Source organism: Melanostigma gelatinosum, assembly GCF_949748355.1.
Source record: "Melanostigma gelatinosum genome assembly, chromosome: 10".
In the NCBI taxonomy this organism is placed as follows: domain Eukaryota; kingdom Metazoa; phylum Chordata; class Actinopteri; order Perciformes; family Zoarcidae; genus Melanostigma; species Melanostigma gelatinosum.
In genome coordinates, this window is record NC_136643.1 from 22413995 (window position 1) to 22439131 (window position 25137).

At 46.4% G+C, this 25137-nt stretch overlaps 2 protein-coding genes across 2 annotated transcripts; one reads left to right on the forward strand and one right to left on the reverse strand.

Annotated features, from left to right (window-relative positions):
- Window positions 1–2250: 2250 nt before the first annotated feature.
- LOC306782920 (GDP-Man:Man(3)GlcNAc(2)-PP-Dol alpha-1,2-mannosyltransferase-like) lies at window positions 2251–6024 on the forward strand. The gene is made up of 5 exons (XM_079276414.1): window positions 2251–2322; window positions 2494–2715; window positions 3007–3209; window positions 3304–4107; window positions 4396–6024. Exons 1-5 carry the CDS (start codon window positions 2267–2269, stop codon window positions 4677–4679), a joined length of 1569 nt encoding a protein of 522 aa, XP_079132540.1. The 5' UTR covers window positions 2251–2266; the 3' UTR covers window positions 4680–6024.
- A 1058-nt stretch (window positions 6025–7082) lies between these two features.
- Window positions 7083–24845, reverse strand: LOC306783526 (serine/threonine-protein kinase Nek5; the record flags this gene model as incomplete). Its single annotated transcript, XM_079277234.1, has 23 exons — window positions 7083–7227; window positions 7370–7469; window positions 7650–7757; window positions 8281–8455; window positions 8543–8665; window positions 9167–9247; window positions 9565–9651; window positions 10238–10318; window positions 10742–10852; window positions 11092–11170; window positions 11588–11785; window positions 11886–11938; window positions 12343–12443; window positions 13573–13660; window positions 19573–19659; window positions 20359–20472; window positions 21111–21165; window positions 22060–22146; window positions 23269–23339; window positions 23900–23983; window positions 24075–24172; window positions 24251–24347; window positions 24723–24845. The coding sequence occupies 23 exons, from the start codon at window positions 24843–24845 to the stop codon at window positions 7083–7085; spliced, it is 2346 nt and encodes a 781-aa protein (XP_079133360.1).
- Between the last annotated feature and the right edge of the window lie 292 nt (window positions 24846–25137).

Genomic DNA, 25137 nt, shown 5'->3' on the forward strand with positions numbered 1-25137 from the left:
ATAGAGACCACATTCACATTCTCATCAACTGGATGTGTCAATTATTTTAATGGAGGCAGTTTTTTAAATTGTATATCTGAATACAATGCTGTTGGTCCTTCCTGTGACATTTAAATCAAGCAGCCAGATAGACAGGTGTTTAGAGAGACAGACAGTCAGATTAAGAGGATCCAGACGGGCAGTTTTAAATGTCAAAGTAGAGACGGACTGGTAGAGTGAGGTGGACAGAAAGACAGAAAAGACAGGTGGATACCGCCAGGCAAAGACACAGACACGTAGTGTAAAATACCGATCAAAGGTATAGCAGATAATTAGAGACAAGGAGGTAAATAAGAGAGTCAGACAGGTAGTAATGAGGAAATACTGGTAAAAAGACAAGTTAAGACAGATAAGATGAAGACAGGTAGAGAGGCAGGAGGGTGAAGATAGACAGATAAGACCGGTGGAGACAACCAGGTGATGTCTACATACTTTTGGCAATATATCTGTGTACCTGTCAGCTCCCTCTGGGGATGTTATATTCAATGTTGCATAAAATCTCTCGATACTTTCTCGTCCAACAAACTACCAAGTAAATGCATTCAAACTACAACTATTGAACTACAGACCTCGTTAAACTCCCGGTCTTTGTGTTGTGTATCAGAAATGATGAAAAATCAAGGAGGAACTTTGTTTTGCAAAACAGAGAAAGAGAAGTTACAGTCAGTGTTCCAACTCAGCAGGTTTCGTGGGATGAACCTGTTCCTCTTCTGTCACTGTCAGCATTTTCAGATTCATCTGATAGTTTATCAATGAAGGTATGTCATGAAACTCACCTCTACTCTTTACCTCAGCAGGTATCAGGGTGAGGTAAAGACACCTCCGCCCATCTGACGGACACCGTCACTGAGGGGTTCCCCTGTAAACCACCACGCCTCTGCCCCAAGAACCCCCTACAGAACCCCAAGAACCCCCTACAGACACTCGTCAGGTAAAACTGAATGTATACGTCTAAAACTGGAGAATATCAAAATGTCACTTAAAAAATAACTCTAACTTGTGTTTTGGCAGATACGAGGTTCGTAGAGGACATTGTGAATATCTTGTGTTTAATATCAACTTTATTCAAAATAAGCTTTTGCAGAAACCAAAATGAAAGACATTTGTCCAAATCAACCAAAAGTTTGGTCTTGAATCATATGTTAGCGTACATCTCGCTTCCCACACCGCTGAGAGCTGCTGTTCTTCCTCTGGTCATTGAGGTTGGCGTATTTAAACCATTTCAGGAAGAAGACAGAGATTTTGTGGCCTGCGATCTGTTTTTTTGTTACTGTTCAATTTCAGATGATTTAAGAGAGTTGAATGAAGATTTCTGAAAATTGTGGTTTACAGATGTTTAGGTTTGCTAACTTTGTCTCAAATAACTGTGTTTTGAGATACTGTACTGAAAACTACACAGAGCATTGAACCTCCAAAAGGCAAACAGAGGGAACTGTTTTCAAACATCTACACCCGGAAATCCTACTGTAGGTGACAAGGATGAAACTGAAAGTGACCAACTCATATTTACCCGCCCTGCTTTCCATGTGTGTGTGTTAGATGAGTTCATTTGGGATATTGACTGTCATTGTGCCTCGTATGAATTATTATATATTCATTTTTATTAAGTAAACTATGTGTTGTTATTTCTTTTTTTGTCTAATTACATATACACCAACATGGTGAGGTCAATCAGAAGTAGAAAGATTGGACAAATCACGTGGAAAGATGGATTTTGAAGTATTTGGGTTTGGATTTATTTACAAATATTGTTGTACAGCTGTAAATAACACTGTTAACTTATCACATTATCACATCTCAGGGAATAAACTACTTCAGAGACTATTTATCTTACCAATTGTAAAAACAAAAATAAGAAAGTAAAAACATATAGTACGTTAATTATATTTTGCAAATGTTTTTTTTATTTGAACATGTATTGCAGTTAATAAATAGCTTTTAAAAACTTGTTTGTGTTGAATATTGTATATATTTGTGCCCATTATGGATGCAACTATTTATTATATTGGACCCATAACCAATGTTTTTATTTGATGTATGGTATTTTCTATGTGTATGTATTTATTTAGCATTACTTTTATTTTAACACGTGTTCGAAATGAATAAAGAAATAAATAGATGCATGTCACGTGTCGATGACGTAGAGGTAAACAAAGCGCTGAGCCAATCGCAGAGAGGCAGCTCGGTCAGCCGACAGATGCTTCCGGGATTGTGTTGTGTTGTCAAAATGGCAGAACACCATCATCATCATCACTTCTCTCTGTGCTTCTGCGATTTAATGAGGTACGCTTCTTCTCACACAATCCCTCTCTTCATTCACTTGATGACATTTTATCAACAAAAAGGTAGAATCCCACTGAGACGAACTCGAGTCACGAGTGCAAAGTAACACGTCTTTCGGTAAAGCCCCGGTGGTGTTCCCGTCTACTCACGGTCCTGTGTTGTGTGTCCTAGGTTGTTGTGGTCCCTGGTCTTGCCCTGCGTCTACCTCAGCCTGGTCCTGACCCTCGTGCTGCTGCTGCTCCTGCTGGGGGTCCGACTGTGGCTGCATGGCCGCCGCAAGGCCCGCGGGGCTCCGGACGGAGGCCCCGCGGTGGCTTTCTTCCACCCGTACTGCAACGCCGGAGGAGGCGGGGAGCGGGTCCTCTGGTGCTCCCTGAGGGCCCTCATGAACCGGTACTGTCCAACTGCACCACCAGGTCACACTGTATGGCCAACAGCACGTGGACACACTTGTTCCAATGGCGGAAGTTCTTTACTTCAGTACAATTGTTGAAATTTCACTGAAGTATTTACATTTCCTGCTACTTTAATAATGTAGAATATAGTCCACACATAAATAATGATGTTATATTATAGATTAATGCTAATGCCTGTGTGTTATTTATACTTGAGTACAAGATCTGTCAAGTACTTCACATACTTCAGTGTACTTAACTGGTTTGATGTTTTCCCTCATCTCCTCAGATACCCGAGCGTCTCCTTCGTGGTCTACACTGGAGACCAGGGAGTGACGGGCGAGCAGATTCTGGAGGGAGCCCGCCAGCGTTTCAACATCACGCTGCCCCGACCGATCACCTTCGTCTTCCTGCGACACCGCTCGCTGGTGGAGGCCAGTTCTTACCCGCACTTCACCCTGCTGGGTCAGAGCGGCGGCTCCATGTTCCTCGGTAAGGCCGCGCCAGAACTTATGCTGAATTACTTTTGATGGACGTAGACGGGGATTGTGAGTTCAAGTACATTAACACTGTGTGAGTGTTGCAGGCTGGGAGGCGCTGACGGCCTTCGTCCCCGACCTGTACGTGGACTCGATGGGCTACGCCTTCACCCTGCCCATCTTCCGCTACCTGGGAGGCTGCAAGGTGGCAAGCTACGTCCACTATCCCACCGTCAGCACCGACATGCTGTCTGTGATCAGAGAGAAGAACACCAGGTTCAACAACGCTGACTTCATCTCCAGAAACCCCGTGCTGAGCGCAGTCAAGGTGGTGTACTATTGTTGCTTCGCCCTGCTGTACGGCCTGGCCGGCTCCTGCAGCGACGTCATCATGGTGAACTCCACCTGGACGCTGGGACACATACTGTCTCTGTGGCGCGCCCCGAGCCGCACCAGCATCGTCTACCCTCCCTGCGACGTCAGGGCCTTCCTGGGCGTCCCGCTGGAGGAGGATGAGGACAAAGAGGAAGTGGAGGAGGGCTGGGAAGAGCTCGGACGGGAGCTGAGTAGTGAAGAGGAAGGAGTCGGGGGCAGGAAGTGCCACTCCATCGTGTCGGTGGGTCAGTTCCGACCAGAGAAGGACCACCGGCTGCAGATTCGGGCGTTTCACAAACTGCTGGACAGGAAGGAGGGGCCCGGGGGGCGGGAGTCTCTGCGGCTGGTGCTGATTGGTGGATGCAGGAACCAGGAGGACGAGGAGCGGGTGCTGATGCTGCGGGGGCTCTGCCAGGAGCTGGACGTGGCCGACCGCGTCGACTTCAAACTCAACGTGTCCTTCGAGGAGCTGAAGAGAGAGCTGGTGGACGCCACCATCGGTCTGCACACCATGTGGAACGAACACTTTGGTATAGGTGAGGACAGCACGCCCCACACACACTTCACCAAGTATTTACAAAAACTACACAGGTACTTTATTACTTTGAAGGTCTCCCCAGACATGTTTTTAAGAGATGCAAAAGAAGTTTGATGAATTAAAAAATGAATGACATCTTCTCCCTCATTGAAAAATCAAGAATGTACGGCGATACAAATATTGTCAATTTCAAGTTTAACAGGTGGACACATGACGGCAGAGGATTTCTGACGGTGAATGTTTGTTTGTATTCGATCAGCAGCTCTCTGTCTCTCTCTCTCTCCAGGTGTGGTGGAGTGTATGGCTGCGGGCACCATCGTCCTCGCTCATAAGTCTGGAGGTCCAAAGATGGACATCGTGGTGCCGTACGAAGGCGGACAGACGGGCTTCCTGGCCGACAGCGAGGACGGCTACGCCGCTGCCATGGAAGCCATCTTGGCGCTGTCGCCATCGGCCAGACTGGAGATCCGACGCAACGCCCGGCGCTCTGTGGAGCGATTCTCCGACCAAGAGTTCGAGGCTTGTTTCATCGCTGCCATGGAGTCTCTCATGTGCAAACTGGAGCGATGAGGAGGACCAGACGAGGCCCGGTGTCCACCAGGGACCTGGAATCCATATTAAGTTAATTCTGCTCCCCAGATATATGAGGGGGGGAAGCAGTGAGTCATATCGAAGTTTAAAACAAGCTCAGCTTCCGACGCTGTTACTAAAGTGTGACATAGTGTCTCGTTCCTCATTTAAAATAATAGAGCCCACATTGTTCAGTTCCTGGTGGACACCCAGAGATAAACTTGTCTGTCGTATACGCTGCGATGACGCAAAAACAACAAAAAACATTTCCAGTGACTTTGCATGTGTCAAACTCACGACGACTGTTCACCAAACGGACAGAAACACGGAGAAGAGACGAAGCGTCTAATGTTCGTAGTAACAAACGTCACTGTTGAAATCCTCCCCGAACAGAAAACCGTAGCAGGGCTGATCGCCGTAATGTTGATTCATCAAAGTGACCCCGCTCGGAGGAGCGGATGACAGATGAAACATGGAAGTCGCATCGTGTTCACTGTTAAACCATCAACGTGGCTCACAGCTCAGAGAAGACCTCAAGCTTCAGGGAACTTTTAATCACATTATTCCCAGTTGGAAGTTACATTTACAAGAGGAAATGGATTTTGGGAGTTTTTATCATTATTAACGTCATATCGCTGTGGTATTTGTTCCAGGACCTGTTGAGCCTAGTTTACCACAAAGGCTGACAGCAGAGGGATGCTGCTAGCCTGCGTAAAAGAAGAAAAAGTTTCTCTTCCATCTGTTTCCTTACCAACACGTTTGATCTTGTTCGCCAGCCAGCTTGTGTTTCTTCTCTTTTGATTATGCTAAGCCTGCTTCCCCCTTCTTCCAGTCTTTGTGCTAAGCCAAGCCAAACACATGCTGGACTTATCTCAGTACTGGACGCACAGATATTCAACTTGCATGAATCTTCTCATCTGACGATGAAGCATATTTACCAAAAATGTTCCTTTGAGGTGTTTAAAAATTGAGAGTAGTTAGATTCCAACCAGCTTTTTATGCGGCACCACTGAAGGCCATGTAGTGAGTTATATCAAGTTATACTGGTGTGACTTTGAGTATAGTTTATTTATGATGATGTTTTCCAATTACTGACTGATTCTTGAACAGATGTAAAGGGGTTTGCAATGTTATTTTTCCTCACGAAGTTACCGAAATGAAGACTTTTCTGTTTCTGCGCACATCGAGGGATCACTTCAAAATAGAAATATCTCTCGTTTAAATGTTGTTTCACTTCCTGCATTCCTGTTTGTAATGAGTTCACGAAAATATTATACGTGTTGAATATTAAAAATCTTTATTTCAAAAATGAATTATAACTATTTAAGTATGTCCGTGTTGAGAGGATGAGAAAACTGAACCAATACTGCAATAAACGCAATCGTCAAAACACTTCATAGAAACTGTTTGTTTGTGCTGCCAGCCTGTGGCAAGAAACAGCAACAGCACAGCAAAGGTAACGCACTACTGCTGCTTATTGGAGAAGAACATCCATTTAATAACTGACCAACTGTTTTGGAAATTACTGAGCATTTCCCTTTTTTTGTCAAAAAACATTTGTGTTTTTAAAGATGTGTCTTCAGTAGGAACCTGTTGGCACGGAGCTGAGAGCCGGGGCAGAAAAGTATTGAGAGACGGACGAACACATTGTTACTTTTGGTCTTTTTTCGTGGGATTTGTTGAAGGTAAGAACGATGTAGAACACCACCAGACTCATCCAATATAAAGTACAAAACAACGGACGAAGGAACCTAACAACAGACATGCTGGACCTCAAGCTCTCTTTTTGTATTCTGCACAAAACCAGTTCTTTCTGACTAAACAGTGTGGCAGGCGAAAGCATCAGATCTGTGTGGAGCGATGAGGAGACTTCCTCACATTAATACATGACAATAAATGTCATATCTCCGTCATGTGTTCCACGCTTTGATCTTTGAGTCGAGCTCTTTCAATGAATGACCTCATCTCATTGTGTCCTTAATTTGAATGGTGCTGAACGGATAATTAGCTCCACCAGCTGCTTATCTCCATCAACCGATGAACTCATATTCACACAACAGTAGCGGATGGAAATGCTAATTGATTTGCCTTTACTTTTGCCAATTTCCTGGAAATTTTGTTGTAATTTGCACTGACTTTGGATGCCTTGACTTATGTTCAGAACAGCTATAAACACTTCAAACTAGTCTGTTTCAAGCAAACTGGGGCCTTAAAAACTGAATTTATAGGACAATGAAGGTGGCTGGTTAAAGGAGCCCTCAGAGGAAATCTTACCTCCCCCATAAAACATCTGCAAAGCTGAATTTGACATGTTTTAGTTGCTGCTGTCTTGTTTTGACGTGCGGACAATGTCTGCGCAGGAGTCTTCAACTTCCTGCTGGTTGTGTTGCGAGTGTGCAGCGCTCACTTCTCGTTCATCCCTTCCTCCACCGCTGCCCTCTCCTCTGTGAGCTCCGCCTCGTCCGAGCTCCCGTCCTCCATCACAAACAGGTTCTTCATGGAGTCGGCCACCGCCTCTCTCAGCTCGTCCTCCGACTCCTCGAAGTTGCTGATGAGCAAAGAGGAAATTAAAATGATCTCATGCAGAGCAAAAAACAGTATGTTGTTTGCTAACTCACACTTATACTTATAATTATATTCATAAAGAATTAAGAGGTAAAGAGCAGCGAACAGAAAGCAGTGTTACTCACGTGTCGTCATCGTCTGACCTCGGCTCCAGACGATCTTCATCCATCTCCACATCAGAGGCCTCCTCTTCATCCTCCTCTTCTTCTCTGTCCTTCTCTGGCTCTAAATCTGAGAGTAAACACAGTTCAGTGAGTCCAATTTTTTTTAAGTGGTTGTAATAAAACCTCTGGTTTTCTGTCCATGTTTTTAAGATAAATCCTTTAACTGGACACTTCATTATTCTAATAATAATAATAATTATTATTATTATTCAGATGTCAGTGTGAGAGAGTAAAGTCTGACCTGCATTCACTGAGTCCAGAGTTGATGTGAGCTCAGCCTGAGCGAGAGCGTTCAGCAGGGTGTTGGGGGGGTCATCAACCCACTGTCTGCGACCGCCCGCCTCCTCACCTGAGGGGGGGGGGGGGGGGGGGGTCAGGTGACATACTTGCTCATACATCTTGCATTGTCATGGTCATGTTTCTCTACAGGTTACCTGTAGTGTCCACAGGGATTTTAAAGGATTTTTTGCACTTCCGCTAAGGCGGATTTTGTTTTCCAGTCTTGATGCTAAGCTAAGCTAACCATACACTGGCTGTGCATTCATATTTAATGTACAGACATGCTATCGATCTGAACATCTAGCTCTCAGAAAGACAGCGAATAAACATGTTTATGAAAATGTCAAACTCATACAACTACCTTAAAACTAAGAGAAGACAAGAAAAGCTCAGGAAATAAAAATAAAGTAACTTAAGAAAACAAACTTTAAATCTGTGAAACTTTGGTTTTTGTAAAAAGTGAAAGAGAGAGAAGAGATGAGAAGATTACGTGCTTTTATCACTCACTAATAATGGATAACTAAAAGTTAGCATCCATGACTTGAACACATTTGTGGGCCTCTTCACTCAGATGTTTAACAGGTGTACTGCACCTTGTTCAGCCTCAGCAGCGGTGCTGTGGGCAGAGTTGATGTCCATGTTTGCGAGAGCGTCCAGCAAAGTCTGTGGAGTCCTCTGGCTCCACCCCCTCCTCCCCTCCGACCAATCTCTGAGCTTCAACTCCTCCCCCTCCTGGAAGCTCAGAGTCTGGTTCAGAGGGTCCACTTCCTGATCGGAGGACCAGGGACAGCATGAGAAAGAGACAAAGTGAAGAAGAGGAGCTGTGAAAGAGAGACAGAGAGAGTTGTCACTTACCTCCTCCATTTGTCTTCCATCACCCACTTTCTCCTCTTCTTCCTCGCTTCCCTCCTCTTTCTCCTTCTCTGCGTCCTCTTTCATGGCGTCCTCGTCTAACCGGATCTCAAACATGATTCCTTTCTGCAGGAATAAAAGTTATAGCACGGATTTACACTTGACAGCTGTTGTTCCAGGAGGTTCATGGTCTTTTTGGCCGTTTGTGCGTTTTAATTACCAAAAATGCACACATCACATGAAGGCTATTAATTAGTAAAGTCGCACGAATGAAAAAGATGACATCTTCATCTTCATGGTGCTGATAAATCCAGAGGGGTCATCCTCTGAGAGCAGGAATATCCTCAGCAGCACGTCATGTAAATCTGGCAGGGAGCTATCGAGTCACGTGTGCTGCTCAACAAAGTGTTTGACAAACCAACTTCTATGATTTTAGGAGGACAGCGGGCTGAAAACTGAGCTGCTTATTTAGCGTACCACACGCTATTCTATGTAAAATATTAAAATATTTTGAATTTGGGTAGTCAATCGTGATTAGAAGCTGTTATACCAAGCTCAAAGACAGGTCTGACTCCCGCGTTAAGACTTCAGCTCTGACTGTCTGAGCTGAATATTTAGTGCAGTCACCTTGTCTTTGTGTTTTCTCTCCAGCGCTCTCTTCTGGTCTCTGTTCTCCTCTCTGATCTGCCTCAGAGCTGCATCCATGTCCTGCAGACACAGGAAGGACACGCTGTTAGAGACTCACACGTGTGTGTTCTGTTGAGCGCTTATGGGATGAACACGACTTGTGTAGTTGATTCTGAAACAACTCTGCGTCTGCATGTTTATCTCTGAAAGAGTAGCTGGATGACGGGAGGATGTCACAGAAAAACAAAACAGACAATGTTCAAAGTAATGAAGGAAAACGTCAACAAAGGCAACAATCCTTTCAGAGTATTATTGTTATTAATAGAGTACTGACTGGAGTATGAAAAGCATTATGGCCAGAATGCGAGTGACACAACTGATTTCTTGTGAGTGTTTACCTGTGCAGGTGGAGCTCTCTGCTGCTCAGGTTCTGGGTCTCTGGGTTTCTCCACCACAAAGGTTTCATGTTTGTGTTGTGGCTGAGGCTGACACATGATCAAATGAAAATATATGAATGTTTAACTCGGTCTCATTAATCACGCTGAAGCATTCACAATGAGAGTCACTGACAGGAGGAGCTGATGTTGTCTCATTCAGACTCGATGGGGAGGCAAAGATACTGCAGGAGGTGAATTTGAGTCAGAAATTCAAAATATATCATGATATAATGTAACGAGTAACCCTGTAATCTCATAACTGTACAGTGCTGTAGTGCCTTTAAAGGGCCAGTGTGTAGGATTTAGCAGGATCTATAAGTGAAAATGGAATGTAATATTCATAGCTATGCTCTCCTTAGTGTATAATAGGGCTGTCAACAAATATACTACACACAGCTCATGGTAAACAAACCATGCACCTGCAGTATCAGTGTCGGTTGGTTGTAATCTGCAACCTTTAGTTCACACTAAATCCTACACACTGGTCCTGTAAGGATCACCCAGACAAATCATTGCACAGGTCACGTGCCATGCAATAAAGGGATAACAGAGATGTAGAAATTGTCCCTTTAAAATCAGACACTTTTCTGACCGCTGTTCTGAAACCTGAAGTGGAAATTAGGTTTTCGTGTACCTCTACTTCAGCTCTCAGCCTCATCTGTCTCATCTCCCGGTGATACTGCTGTCTGATGAGATCCAGCTGACGTAGGTAATCCTGCACACACACACGCACACACGCACACACACACACACACACACACACACACACACACACACACACACACACACACACACACACACACACACACACACACACACACACACACACACGCACACACACATAAACTCAACATTCAGGTCTGTTCACAGATTTACTGAATACAATACTTGAGTAGTAGCTGCCAACATGTGGTTCAAAACTCTGCAGAAGCAGTGGTATTTTTGTATTATATATTTTTATATTACTTTATTATATAATATTTCTTTCCAGGATTTCTGTGGAACACCCATTTATGCCAGGCCATTTTTCTACTATTTACATTTTTTTTTGCAAAGCACAACTCCAACACATTTCATTCAGTCTTCACTAAATCATTCTAAACTTCAAAAAGTCAGAACCTTGACTGTAATCACCGACCTGCTGTCCCTCCTGCCTCTTGTCCTGAGGTGCATGTTGTTGTTCAGGTCGCACTTCCTGCTCCTGACCGCCGCGCTTCCTGTTGCACTCAGCTGTACACGGACGCAGACCCTGACGCTCAGAAAGTAGAAGTCAGTTCGCGCTGATCTTTGTTTTAAATGTGATCGTTAGTAATTACTGTGTTCCCTCAGTGTGGGATTTTTCTAAACTGGAAGGAACCTGAATGAGTTGACAGCTAAAATAAATAATTGAATTAATAATCCAATAGTCAAGCCAATAATCAGAAACATGTTGTAGAGTCAGCATGTGTGAGTGACAGAACAGACTGTGAAGCAGGAGCTTCATCCTACCAGCTGTTTCTCTGCTCTCAGCTTGTACTGGTTCGCCTCCTGTCTCCTCTGCAGGTATTCATTACGAGCTGCAGCCACACTGACAAACAAGTGAGGGGGTGGAAACAAAGACATGGTTGATATTGTTATTAAGACAGCATGTCTGGTTTTGATCAGAATCCATAATGACAACACATCACCAATGAATTATGCTGGAAACACAATATCAGCTCCAAAAAACAAGCCAAAACGAATTGTTGACTTAAAACATTCAACATTTTGGGAATTAATATACGGTATCATACAAGCATTACCAAGTTTGAGCTTCTCAAATGTGAGGGTTTCCTGCCTTTTTCCTCTTATGTGATTGTGAATTGAATATATTTGAGTTTTGGACTGTTGATCGGACAAAGCAAGCAGTCTGAATACATCTCTTTGAGTTATGGGGAAATAATCCACAGATTAATCGATAATGAGTATAATTGTTAGTTGCTGCTCTGGGTGTATGAACACTCACAGCTGGTATGGTTCCACAGTGTGGTCTTCACATCGCTCCTTCTGTCTCTCCTGAGGAGGAGGAGGAGGAGGAGGAGGAGGAGGAGGAGGAGGAGGAGGAGGAGGAGGAGGAGGGACGTCTTCCTTGTTCCTCCTCTGAAAGGCGTCCAGCTGGGCGTAGTGGTGCTGGTAATGGCCGACTGGCTGCTGTCCATTAAACCTGCATCAGTAATAGTTTTAGGTCAAAGTGCACCTCTGAAGCTCATTGAGAAGATTTCCATTCATGGAAGAAAGAGGTTGATACAGTCGATCTAATTCACCTTTGCTTCTGCTGCCCTGCAGCTTCTCTGTCTGCAACTCTTTGATGAAGAGGCTGCAATCATAATTAAATGAAGTATTAGAACAATAGAAAGAAGAAAAACAATATATATATATATGTATATATATATATATATTTAAATATATAATACAGCATTTCCTTCTGTAATGTAGCGGAGTTGAAGTTTAAAGTAGCATCAAAATGGAAGTACCTCAAAATTGTATATTTAAGTTCAATACTTGAGTTAGTGTAGTTCGTTTTATTCAACCTGCACACTGTTAATTACTTGTACTCATTTTATTACGACATGTTGGTGATCAGGTGAATTTGATGAGGGCAAACAGCACCAGCACCATCACATACTTGAACATGGGGATGAAACACTATTCACAGGGTTCCAATACGAGGCTATTTTCATATAAATACCGGGGCTCTTTGCCAGTTATTATTATTATTACTTTGTAGTGGGCAGGAGTGTAGACTCTGAGTGGGACTCTCCAGTCTGGCCTCTTCACAGCGACTCCGGGCCTCTCTGCTGCTCTGGACTTCTGCTTGTTCTCTGGATAACAGGAAAGTCTTGAGTTAGAAGAACAAAGCAGGTAAACAAGCTGTTTATCTAGATGAAGGTGCAACTTTGAATGTTGTCAGCGACGTACATTTACTTACCGGTAAGTACGAATTCAAGTCACTTTTTCCATTTAATGTAACTTTATTCTTCTACTCCACTAAATCTCAGAGTCAAATATTGTCTCACAGAACAACAACCCCATAAACATATGATGATCTTATAGAATATGATGCATTGATGTAGATTAAACACTGGCTGCTGTATACATATATCACATGTGCACCTATAGGTGGCATGAGTTGCCGGTTTAGTACTGCTCTTCCTGCCCTTGTTCCTTTGTCTGAAAGTGTTTAAAAATGCTAAAAAAAAAAACTGCTTTAAAATTTGAATAAACACTTTTAAGTTTACAAAAAACATGAAATATAAGACAAAATAAGACATTATGATTTAAGACTTTAATGTCTGATGTTACCAAAACACAAAGCGTGCCAAGATATGATACGATCACAATCAGTCCAATCAGGATCCCGCCCAGCTGTGATACACGACCGAGGAGAGAATCGTGTTTCAGTCTGTCAGACGTGTTGAAGCCGAGCCTGCAGCAACAAAGCCTGATCAGACTGAACTGGTGTCGGTGAACGACCACTGGGTGGCGCCAGAATCCAGAGTCAACACATCTTATGAGAACTTTAACTACTTTACCTTGTGGGGGGCAAGGTATTTTTTTTTTAGCATTATTGTGCAAGACGTTCCATGATAACCTTTCAGCATATTATAACTGAAGTGTTCTGAGATAGAACTAGACTTCTGAACCTCCTCTTGGCTCTGTTTTCAGGATTTACTAAATCTGGCCTGTGATGGGAGACATATAAAAGAGAGGGCGTTTCTATTGGCTGTTCTACAAACACAGATGTGCGTGCAGGACTCTTCGGTGAAAGGCTTTTTTTTAAAGGCAGAATATGCTGAGAGAAAAGTTGCTGTTCCAAAAGGATACCAAATATATACTGCTTACCCCGATCTAAACATTCAGTTTCTGTGGCTGCTGTTATGCTGGTTGTTGTCTGTGTTACATGCGTGTTGTGTACATGTTATTTTCATGTTTATGTGTGTGCGGCCTTACCTGCTGCTCCTGCTCTTGTTTTAACAGCCTGGGATGCTGCTGCTCTGTTTCGATGCAGCACCGTGTGGCCGAACTCCTCCTGCATCACCTGCACATGCACACACACACACACACACACACACACACACACACACACACGCACACACGCACACACACACGCACACACACGTTTATTCATCTGTTCTTCTGGGGACCCTGATCCATGGAAACAGAAAATGGCCACAGAAATTCAAATATTGTAAGAAACTGAATACATACTGTGGCAGCCGGAGGGGCAACCTCAGAGGAGAAGTGGTAGAGGGACGATATTGCCGGACATGGAGGCGGAGCCCCATGTCAGGGAGTGGAAAAGAGCGCCAAACCACCATCAGCCCAAACAAGCAACACCTGAGGAGGAGAGCCGAGGGAGCGACCACACCCTATCGGAGGAGGAGGAGGGGACTATAAAAGGGCCCCGGACACAGGAAACTGGAAGAGAGTAGGAGTGGAAAGAGACGGAGACACAGCAAACGCATTGGAGACAACTGGCTTACCCCTTGATCACCCTGGAACGTCTGACTACCCGCCCGGCTCCCGACCCCTGCCTGTACGACTACCCTGCTCCTGCCCGCGCCCTGGACCGTATGAGGAATACCCGTTGTGCACCGAACCGTGGAAGTGAACCCCGACCATCCCTCTGGAAAGCGGACAGTGTATTGTTGAGTGTCTATCCTACCTCTATCCACTCTCTATCTTCAGTAAAAACCTCACTTGCACCATTTATCTACCGACTGGTTGTGTTTATTGGTCCGTGTTGTCGTGAAACCCCCTTGCCACCCCGGGGGCTGTCACAATTTGGTGGAGAATGTGGGCACAGTCCGGTTCTGGCAACACTGACCGATAGACCGACCAACCCAGTAAGCATGGCCACCCCGGTGCCATTTCAAGAGCTGCTAGCGGGGCTAATCGCTAGCAACCAGGAAACCCAAAAACGCCACGAACAAGCCATGCAAGTACAAATGCAAATCCTCCAAGCACAGCAGCAACAACAATACCAACAGCAAGTACACATGGAGCAGTATATGGCGGTACAAACCGAACGCGCGGAGGCGATGCAAAGCGACATCAAGGGCATGTTACAGACACAACAAGAGCAACGTACCGTGGAGAAAGCCAACCCAGCGCGCTTCCTTCTCAAGCAGACGGCAGCTGACGATGTGGAAATATTTTTTCAGATATTCCAGACAACGGCACTCCGGGAAAAATGGCCAGAAGAGCACTGGGCTGAGTTGATAGCCCCCTTTTTGATCAACGAAACGCAAGTAACGTATCAGGACTTAGAGCGCGCTGGAAAAGTTGACTTCCGGGTGTTGAAAGCGGAAGCGTTACAGCGATGCGGGGTCACGCTGGTACTAAAGGCACAACGATTTCATGAATGGACATATGACACCTCCCTTTCTCCGCGAGCCCAGATGCATGAGATCAAGAGGATTACGACGGCCTGGCTGCACGCAGAGCCCACCGAGGTGTCGCCCACCGATCGTGTCGTCATGGACAAATTCCTCAGATCCCTCCCGTATGAGGCAAAAAAATTGGCCGGCCAGAGAAACCCCCGCAACCTCGAGGAACTGGTAGAGAGCATGGAGGGTTACCACGCAGCACAAGCGTTAGTGCGTGGGGGAAGAAACCCGAAAGTGGAGGGGTCCACCCGCAAAGAAAAGATGAGAACGGAGGAAACTACCTATGTGTCTCCCTCCTTTCCCCCAGGCTTTCCCCGACGTCGGCCGGCGGGTGGACCGGAAGAGAGGAGGTGCTACCACTGCGGCGAGATCGGGCACATCGCATGGGAATGTCCTCACCGCCAGGACGCACCCATGACCACGGCCAGTGAGGGGAGTCGCCCATGCGGACTGATTACCGGATGCTGGGCCACTCACGAGGACCTCATGCCCCTCACCCCGGTCAAAGTAAACGGCCGCGACGCCTCCGCGATGGTGGATTCCGGGAGCGCGATTACCTTGGTGAGACCTACGTTTGCTCAGTACCCGCTCCTAACCGGCACCCGAGCGGTCACGTGCATCCATGGGGAGACCCGCGAATACCCCACCACCGCCCTCGAAATATACACGACGAGGGGTAGATACGTCGGCACTGCAGGAGTAGTGGAAGGACTCCCCGTAGAGGTGCTGGTCGGCCGAGACCTGCCCGTGTTCCAGGAGCTGTGGCGCAGCCTGGTGGTGAAACCAGGTACGACCCCTCACCGAAAGTCCAAGAAGAAAGCCATCTGTGGGCTGGGGGAGGAGATCTCCACCGATCCCCTATCGGAAGGAGTCGCCAGTGCCGTGGCCCGGGCGTTGGTGGAGGCCACCCAACCCAACCCCGAGGACGTATATGCCACAGCCGTCGAGAACGACGGACCCTCCAGCCCCAGTGAGCCCGAAGGAGAGGCGCCACCCATCCCCGAGGAGGCAGATACCCCCTCCCTCGAAGAAGAGGAGCTGGCCGGGCTGTTTCCCCAGGACCCGGAGGAGCCCATCTTACCCGGGCCCCTCACAGGGAGGTTTGGGACGGCCCAGTTGGAGGACCCCAACCTAGCCCACGCCCTTCGGCAGGTGGCCGCCGTAGACGGACGACCACTGGACGGGGTAAGAGACCTCCCTCCCACACATTTCTCCATTTATAACGGGCTCCTCTACCAGGTAGTAATAAAGGACGGGGCCCCCCTCAGGTTGTTACTGGTACCACGTCCTTTCATACCCTCTGTCCTCCAGTTAGCCCACTCCCATATCTTAGGTGCCCATCTAGGAGTGGAGAAAACCCTGGAAAGGGTGAGGGCCAGGTTCCACTGGCCCGGAATAAAAAAAGCCGTGGAGGATTACTGCCGGAGCTGCCCCGAATGTCAACAAGTGGCCCCACAACCCCATCACAGAAACCCGCTGGTGCCCCTGCCGATCATCACCGTCCCCTTCAGCAGGATCGGGATGGACCTAGTGGGGCCCCTACCCAAGACCAACCGGGGACACAGGTACATCCTGGTGATAGTGGATTACGCCACCCGGTATCCCGAAGCCATTCCCCTACGCTCTATGGCCACCAAGGGCATTGCAAGGGAGCTGGTGATGTTGTTTTCCAGGGTCGGAATACCGGAGGAGATTCTCACCGACCAGGGAACCCCGTTCATGTCTAGGATCATGAAGGATCTGTGTGGCATGCTGAAGGTGACCCAACTGAGGACGTCGGTGTATCACCCCCAAACGGACGGACTAGTAGAACGATTCAACCAGACACTGAAGAAAATGTTGAAAAAAACCATGGACCAGGACGGGAAGAATTGGGACCAACTGCTACCCTTCCTGATGTTCTCCATCAGAGAGGTGCCCCAGGCATCTACCGGATTCTCGCCCTTCGAGCTCCTGTACGGTCGACGACCCCGGGGGCTACTCGACCTGGCCAAAGAAGCCTGGGAACACCAACCCTCCCCCTACCGCACCATGGTGGACCACGTCGAGGAGATGAGGGTGAGGATGGCATCCCTCTGGCCCATCGTCCGAGAACACATGGCCGAGGCACAGGCGGCCCAAGCCCGCGTGTACAACCGGGGAACCCAACCCCGAGTGTTTAACCCAGGGGATCGGGTGTTGGTCCTGGTACCCACGGCGGAATGTAAGTTTCTAGCCCGATGGAGGGGGCCGTATGAAGTAATGGAGAAAGTGGGGCCGGTAAACTACCGAGTCCGGCAACCAGGTCGGAGGCACCCGACGAAGGTTTATCATGTGAACCTGCTCAAGAAATGGGTGCGTAGGGATGCCATGCTCTGTTTCTCTCTCTCTACCCTCCCAGGAAAAACGGAGCCAGTCGAGGTACCCGTGGGAGAAGAGTTGACCCCCCGGCAGAAGCAGGACGTCCGGGAAATGGTGGATCGGTTCCGGGACGTGTTCTCCCCGGACCCCGGATACACCACACTGGTGCAACACCGGATAATCACCGAGCCCGGGAAGAAGGTGAAGCTAAGGCCGTACCGCATCCCCGAAGCCCGCCGGGGGGCGATAGAGAGGGAGGTACAGAGTATGCTGGAGGCCGACATCATCGAACCCTCGACGAGCGAGTGGTGCAGCCCTATAGTGTTGGTTCCGAAACCCGATGGCTCGGTCAGGTTCTGCAATGACTTTAGGCAGCTCAACGCCATCTCAAAATTCGATGCCTACCCGATGCCCCGGGTGGACGAGATGATAGAGCGCATCGGGAGGGCCAGATACATCACCACCCTCGACTTGACTAAAGGCTACTGGCAAGTGGCAGTAGCCCCCGAAGACAGGGAAAAAACGGCCTTCACTACGCCCATGGGACTGTACCACTATAAGAGGCTGCCGTTCGGTCTCCACGGAGCCCCCCCCACGTACCAGAGACTGATGGACCAGGTACTACGTCCCCATCGAGAATACGCGGCAGCCTATCTGGACGACATCGTCGTGCACGGGGAGGAATGGGGGGCTCACCTCCAAAGACTGGAAGCCGTCCTGAAAGCTCTGCGAGGGGCGGGGCTGACAGCCAACCCCAAGAAATGTCGCCTCGGCCTCCGGGAAGCTGACTACCTGGGGTACACCATCGGCCGCGGCTGCGTCAAGCCCCAGGTAGGGAAAGTCGAGGCGATCCGGGAATGGCCCCGCCCCCGCACAAAGAAACAGGTACGAGCATTCATTGGGCTAGCTAGCTACTATCGACGGTTTGTTCCCCAGTTCTCTGCTCTTGCAGCACCCCTGACGGACCTAACAAAAAACCGGCTGCCAGATCGGATCGTATGGACGGCAGAGACCGAGGACGCCTTCGAGAAGCTGAAGGAAGTACTCTGTTCTGAACCAGTGCTGGTGACCCCGGACTTTACGCAACCATTGGTGGTACAGACAGATGCCTCCGAGACCGGGGTGGGTGCCGTCCTGTCCCAGCTGAGGGATGGAGAGGAGCACCCGATCACATACGTAAGCAGAAAATTATTACCGAGAGAAACGAGATACGCCACGGTCGAGAAGGAGTGTTTGGCCATCAAATGGGCTCTGGGGGAGTTGAAATATTATCTGCTGGGACGACACTTTACCCTGGTCACGGACCACGCCCCCCTGGTATGGATGTCCCGTTCAAAAGACAATAACGCCCGGGTCACACGCTGGTTTTTATCCCTTCAACCATATGCTTTCTCTGTTGTCCACAGATCCGGGGCCGCTCATGGAAACGCGGACGCCCTGTCTAGACGGGACGCCCTAGGTTCCTGGAGCAGTCCTCCCCCCAGGTCGGATTTAAGGGGGGGGGTATGTGGCAGCCGGAGGGGCAACCTCAGAGGAGAAGTGGTAGAGGGACGATATTGCCGGACATGGAGGCGGAGCCCCATGTCAGGGAGTGGAAAAGAGCGCCAAACCACCATCAGCCCAAACAAGCAACACCTGAGGAGGAGAGCCGAGGGAGCGACCACACCCTATCGGAGGAGGAGGAGGGGACTATAAAAGGGCCCCGGACACAGGAAACTGGAAGAGAGTAGGAGTGGAAAGAGACGGAGACACAGCAAACGCATTGGAGACAACTGGCTTACCCCTTGATCACCCTGGAACGTCTGACTACCCGCCCGGCTCCCGACCCCTGCCTGTACGACTACCCTGCTCCTGCCCGCGCCCTGGACCGTATGAGGAATACCCGTTGTGCACCGAACCGTGGAAGTGAACCCCGACCATCCCTCTGGAAAGCGGACAGTGTATTGTTGAGTGTCTATCCTACCTCTATCCACTCTCTATCTTCAGTAAAAACCTCACTTGCACCATTTATCTACCGACTGGTTGTGTTTATTGGTCCGTGTTGTCGTGAAACCCCCTTGCCACCCCGGGGGCTGTCACAATACATGTAACATTTAAGTACCACTAAATTCAGGTCACTGAAATATTTTTGCTGTATTTCAGGGATATACTGTGTATTTTTAAACCTTTCACTGATTTGATTGTTGAATGGAGTGAGTAGTGAGCCGATCAGATTCACTACCTGTGGATCCAGGTGTTTGCTGATGTGCTTCTCCAGGAATGGACGCCTGAGGACGGAGCTGACCGAGGGTCGGTCCCGGGGGTTGACCTGATAAACAATGCGAGCGTGTTTATGTGTGTGAGGATAATGAAAGTGAAGGTGAACACTGAAGAGCAGCATCATTTGCAGAAGACGCTTTTATATTTGTTCAATGAATTGATAATTATTTGCGCAGTCCAATAACAAAACTCATCGCAAGTGACAACAATGTCACTTGCTTTCTCTACTCTAAATTCTGTTTAATCTGTTCCAAAGCTCCTGTAAACATCTGAAAGACAGCAGCAATAATTACCAGTCTAAATGCTGCAGTGCGTTTCACCTGCCTGAGTGTCTATGGAAGCTTCCTTATCTGCAGCTCAGGCTGATATCCTGAACAGCTGCTCAAACAGTTTCCTGACTTTCTGACATTGACATTTTCTGTTTCAAATGAACTTGTTTTGCAGTTTGAACTCGGAGAACTCAGCAGGCGATGAAAGAAAGAATGTGTCTGGCAAACTGTGAAAATGTCAGACGACCCTTTTGGTAAACCAGCAACTTTGGTATTCTGAATTGTTTTCATTTCAGGTTCCTTCCACACTTTTGAATCACGTCACAATTGAATTGACTTGAATTGGTAAAATTTGTGTCATCAATGTTCAAGTCCTCGGTTTAGCTACAAGTCCTGATCTGTTGTTTATGCAGACCTACTTGTGGTTGATGCACCTCATATCCACACACTGTGAAGAGAATATATGACGAGTATCTCACCTTGAAGAGTTGGGTGACCAGCAGGCGGAGCTCGTAGGAGTAGTGGCTCGGTACTGGGCTGTAGCTCCCTCTGCAAATTTTACCGACCAGCTGCCGCAGACTGCTGCCCTCAAACTGCAGGTGAAGACAGGTAGAAATATAATAATATAATATGTGTGTCAATACATATTACCATAGTAACCACCAGTGACCAACATGAATACAATGTCTATTAACAGTGTTTCTGTAACACAAAATAAAATTGTAATACAAATAGTGCAAATAAATTCATATTGTATGGGTAGATATGTAGATTATACACATGTCTATATACCGGTACAGTCTATACCGCATGGAGGATCTGTTGAGACAGTGAAAAAATGCATTTTTCATTTAAACCGCAAAAACCGATCCACGGACGAAAGTCGATGTTTCAGTGTGTGACAGATTTAAAGTGAGAGGTTTTGGCGCGTTACTTTGAGTGTTGGTTGTATGAAACAAGATATTTGAATACATCACCTTAAGAGTAGAGAGATGCAGCAAAGGAGCCAGACTGGATTTAAACCAGTTACGTTGTGGTGTATGGTCAGCATCTTAACCACTAAGCCCCGTCACAGCTATTTTTCACTTTAAAGACTAAACAATCGATCAAATGATGAAGAAAATGATTCGCTGATTGATATATATTGAAAATAATCGTTAGTTGCAGTGCTCATTTTGCTCTACAGTGTAAGTGCCGAGCTGTTTGTGTGGGTGTGTGTGGTGCAACTTACTGGATGCCTCAGGGTGCAGAGTTCATACAGGACGCAGCCCAGAGACCAGATATCCCTGCAGGGAGGACACACACACACACACACACACACACACACACACATTATGTGGCATTATGAAGGATATTAAAAGCAATCTGACATTAATTTAACAGGATTGTTATATCACCCCCAGATGTGTTCCCGGCTCATGCTTTGAAACTTGACAGAATCAGGGAATGCATTTATGAAGTAACCACGATGCATTAGTGCGTCTTGTGTAACTGGACATATTTCGTGTTGAAACAGGATGCTGGGGCAGGGCCTGACATTATCCGCTGTCCCCCTGAGCTAAAGACATAAACACCAGAAAACAAAACCATCATGTAAAAATCCAGAACAGTGAAGTCTCCAATCAGAGCGAAGCCAACAGAAACTTCTAGTTAAACGGTTTTCAGTTCAGGAGTCATAAGACAGCTTTTTTTCCTTTTTGGCAAGGAAGTAAGTATGTGCATGTGTGTGAGTTTCCTGCTAGTGAGTATGTGTGTGTGTGTGTGTGTGTGTGTATGTGTGTGTGTGTGTGTGTGTGTGTATGATGGTATGATGGTGAAATGAAACACCCATGAGTGACTGTGCTTCAGTGCAACCTCAAAGTAGATGTAAACAAACGAGGCACTGGACCATTGCCACACTACATAAATAATATACAGTGTGAATTGTCATTTAATAATTATAAATGTTTATATACAGCTTCTAATTGATGAAGTAAAAAAAAAAAAAAGGTTTACAGTTTAAGTTTGTGGTGGTGAAAATGCTCGAGAAACATTTAAGGAAGCAAAAGAATTATGTATTCGTTTCGGATATTCACAAGATTTTGTCCGAGTCCGGCCCTGATTTTCATTTGTATTGTCTGAACTACGAGCCACCATAGCTCATGACAGAATGTCAGAGATGTGAAAGCATCCGTACGTACGTCTTGTTGTTGTAGGGTCGACTCTCGCAGATCTCCGGGGAGAGGTAGTACGGTGTCCCAACACAAGTGCTGGCCAGCTCCATAGTGCTGCACAGCCACAGGACACAAACACAACACAGACAGGGTTCATGGCAAAAAGGCACACACAATTGTAAAATCACTCCTTCTATTCATACCAAACATTAAATGACCCCTAACATGCTTGTAAAATGAGACTTTAAAAACGTTGTAGCCTGCAGCCCACTGAAACAGCGACTAGGTAAGAAAGAGACAAGCAACTAGGAATATGCTTATTGCTCTGCATTAGGACAGAACTCAAAAGGGCCGTTTAGGTTAAAGATGCAGCTAGGTTAGCTCATTAGCCAACCTGCAGCATGACTACAAACTGTCCAGTCAAGTTCTTCCACAACTGGGAACACAATTTGTTTCAGGAGTTGGCTTCATACCCGGAGAGCAAGTGGAAACAGGAAAGAGACAAGCACAACATCATGATACGGAAATTGGAAGAACGCCACTGTCTAAAATATATTTGTTTGCTGGAGCATTAAAGAATAAGGCTGGTGGTTCAATGGTGCAGTGGCCGTTCGCAGCTCATCCAAGCAATCTCCCAGTTCTATAGTTAAGGCCGGTGGTTCCCAACCTAGGGGGCGGGCCCCTCCAAATGGTCACCAGATAAATCTGAGGGGCGTGAGTTAATTCGTAGGAGAGGAAAGAAGAAGAATCTAAGTTTCGATCCACAAATCTGTTTCCAGTTTCTAGACTTTTCTCTCATCTTTGATTTGTTTGTGAAACAGTTATTGTTCAGAGGAGAATCGTCTCTTTTGTGGAACTACAACAACTCAGATACATCTAAAACATAGCAACAGGCCAAATTAGAAACTGCTTGCTTGTGTCGGGTTACAAGCAAAAACGGTTGTGAATCATGAGTCTAATTTCTATAAAATAATTATTGTATTTTATAGTTTTGAAATAATACATATAAATATGTTCCCCCTTTTTTCCGTCCTTCAGGGCGACCATTACTTCCACAACATGTGTGTTTAGTCCTGATCGACAGTTTGTTGAATGATAATGACTTGTTTGGAGATCTTCCATGTGTTACAGAGAACTCAGTGGCAAACAGCTGCACTGTGTGTGTGTGTGTGTGTGTGTGTGTGTGTGCGAGTGTGTGTGTGTGTGTGCGTGTGTGTGAAGATGACACTGACTTACTTATTCAACATTCTTGCAATTCCAAAGTCCCCCAGCTTTGCTTTGATCCCTCCGTTGGTTAGGAAGATATTCTGGAGCAGAGGGAGAGCAGGAATGAAAGCATGCCTGTGTTCCAGCAGAGAAACAGTGACTGTGCATGTAAATGTGTGTGTGCGTGTGTAAACAGATATGATTGATGAAAGATAGTGATGGTTGTGAACAGAGACGCAGCCTGTGGTCAGTTATTCTGGGAGTTGGCACACAGCGAGGTCTTTGTTCAGAACAAAGCTGAAGCTCCGGACAGTTCAGCCTCACAATCCTCTGAACTCTGTAATGATAATACTCGTTAATTAAAAAGTTCAACCTCAGGGTCTGTGGGTGATGTTGTTTACCCTGTACAAGTTGTACTAGGAAATGCATGATGTAGAGTGTGTGGGATACAAGGCTCAGTTAAAGTCATAGTCCACCCAAAGGTAGGCCACTGAGCTCTGAGGATCTCAAAGAACCAGACCAAGTTTAACCTGAAAGTGTGTTTGTGTAATGGCTACCCATCAGCCCTCTGCTCACTCGACTCATGTCGAACAACATGGATGTGCTGCTTTTGGAAGCGAATGAAGCGTGATTGTGTGCAGCACTGAAGGCGATCAGATACCTGAGCTTTGATGTCTCTGTGAAGGATCTTCCTGTCGTGGATGTGTTTGAGGCCGAGGCCGATCTGAACAAACCAGTCCACGACCTGAGGAACACACGGCTCCGTTTTAAGACCAAATGACTTCGTAATGACAGAGACATGGAGAGCATCCTCAGCCCTCCAGAGGCCACCTCACCTGCCCCTCGGTGAAGAAGACTCCTCTCTGCATGTTTATCTTCTTCATCAGATCTCCTCCGTCACAGTACTCCATCACTATGTACAGGCTGCCCCTCTCTATAAACACAGCAAACCTACAGTGTATGTTGAGCACAAAGACACGACTACATGTTCTGTGTAGAGTTTTACACTCACCTTGAAATGAACTGATGAATGCCACAATGTTCGGGTGTTTCATCTTTGACAGCAACGTCACTTCTTTCTTGGACGATTCCTTTTCCCTCGCTGACATCTGAGCAGCGAACACATTTTTAATCCAACACTTTAACTTTCTACATGTGTAAATGAACACTAACCTGAAACAGCTGGCTAACAACTGGTTTACATAACAAACCCTCATGTTTTTCAGAACTTTGTATTTCTTTAATATGTTGGGATGCCGCTTAATTTCCTGTGTGGAAATGTCCTGGTTCTCTCTGAATGACACCTTGGGGTGGTCTGCTATTAACCTGTGGTGAAATGATTTTGTAACTATGCACCTCCTCTAAAATCTAATCTGAAATTAGACAAATTGTCTCATGAATGAGATTTTGAAGGGCTTTAATATTTAGTTTGAAGCAATCACTGCTTATTAACTGAGTAAATTGTTGGTGAGGAACCGTTTTACCTTTCTGAGGTTGATCTGTTTGACCACACACTGTCTGTCTCCACCTCCCCCTTTGTCTCGAACCAGGAAGGCTTTACCAAACGCACCCTCTCCAATCTGACGGATGACCTCATAGTTGTTCATGACACCTGCAACAAGAAATAACAATAAAGTTTCTTCACCGAAATGTGAGAAGAGAAAATTATTTTATTTGAGGAGCTCGAACCATCAAATATTTTCGCATTTTTGCTTAAAAAATAAATGATCATTCATCAATCAATTAACACATTTATCAAATTAGTTGCAGTATTTTCTTTTGATCAACTAATCAGTTAATTAACGTATTGTTGCAGCTCTAACAGGTTTTATGATGCTTTGTGGGCAGCATTTTATGTTGTTGTGATATCTACTGTTGATTAGTTTAATCTCCAACAGC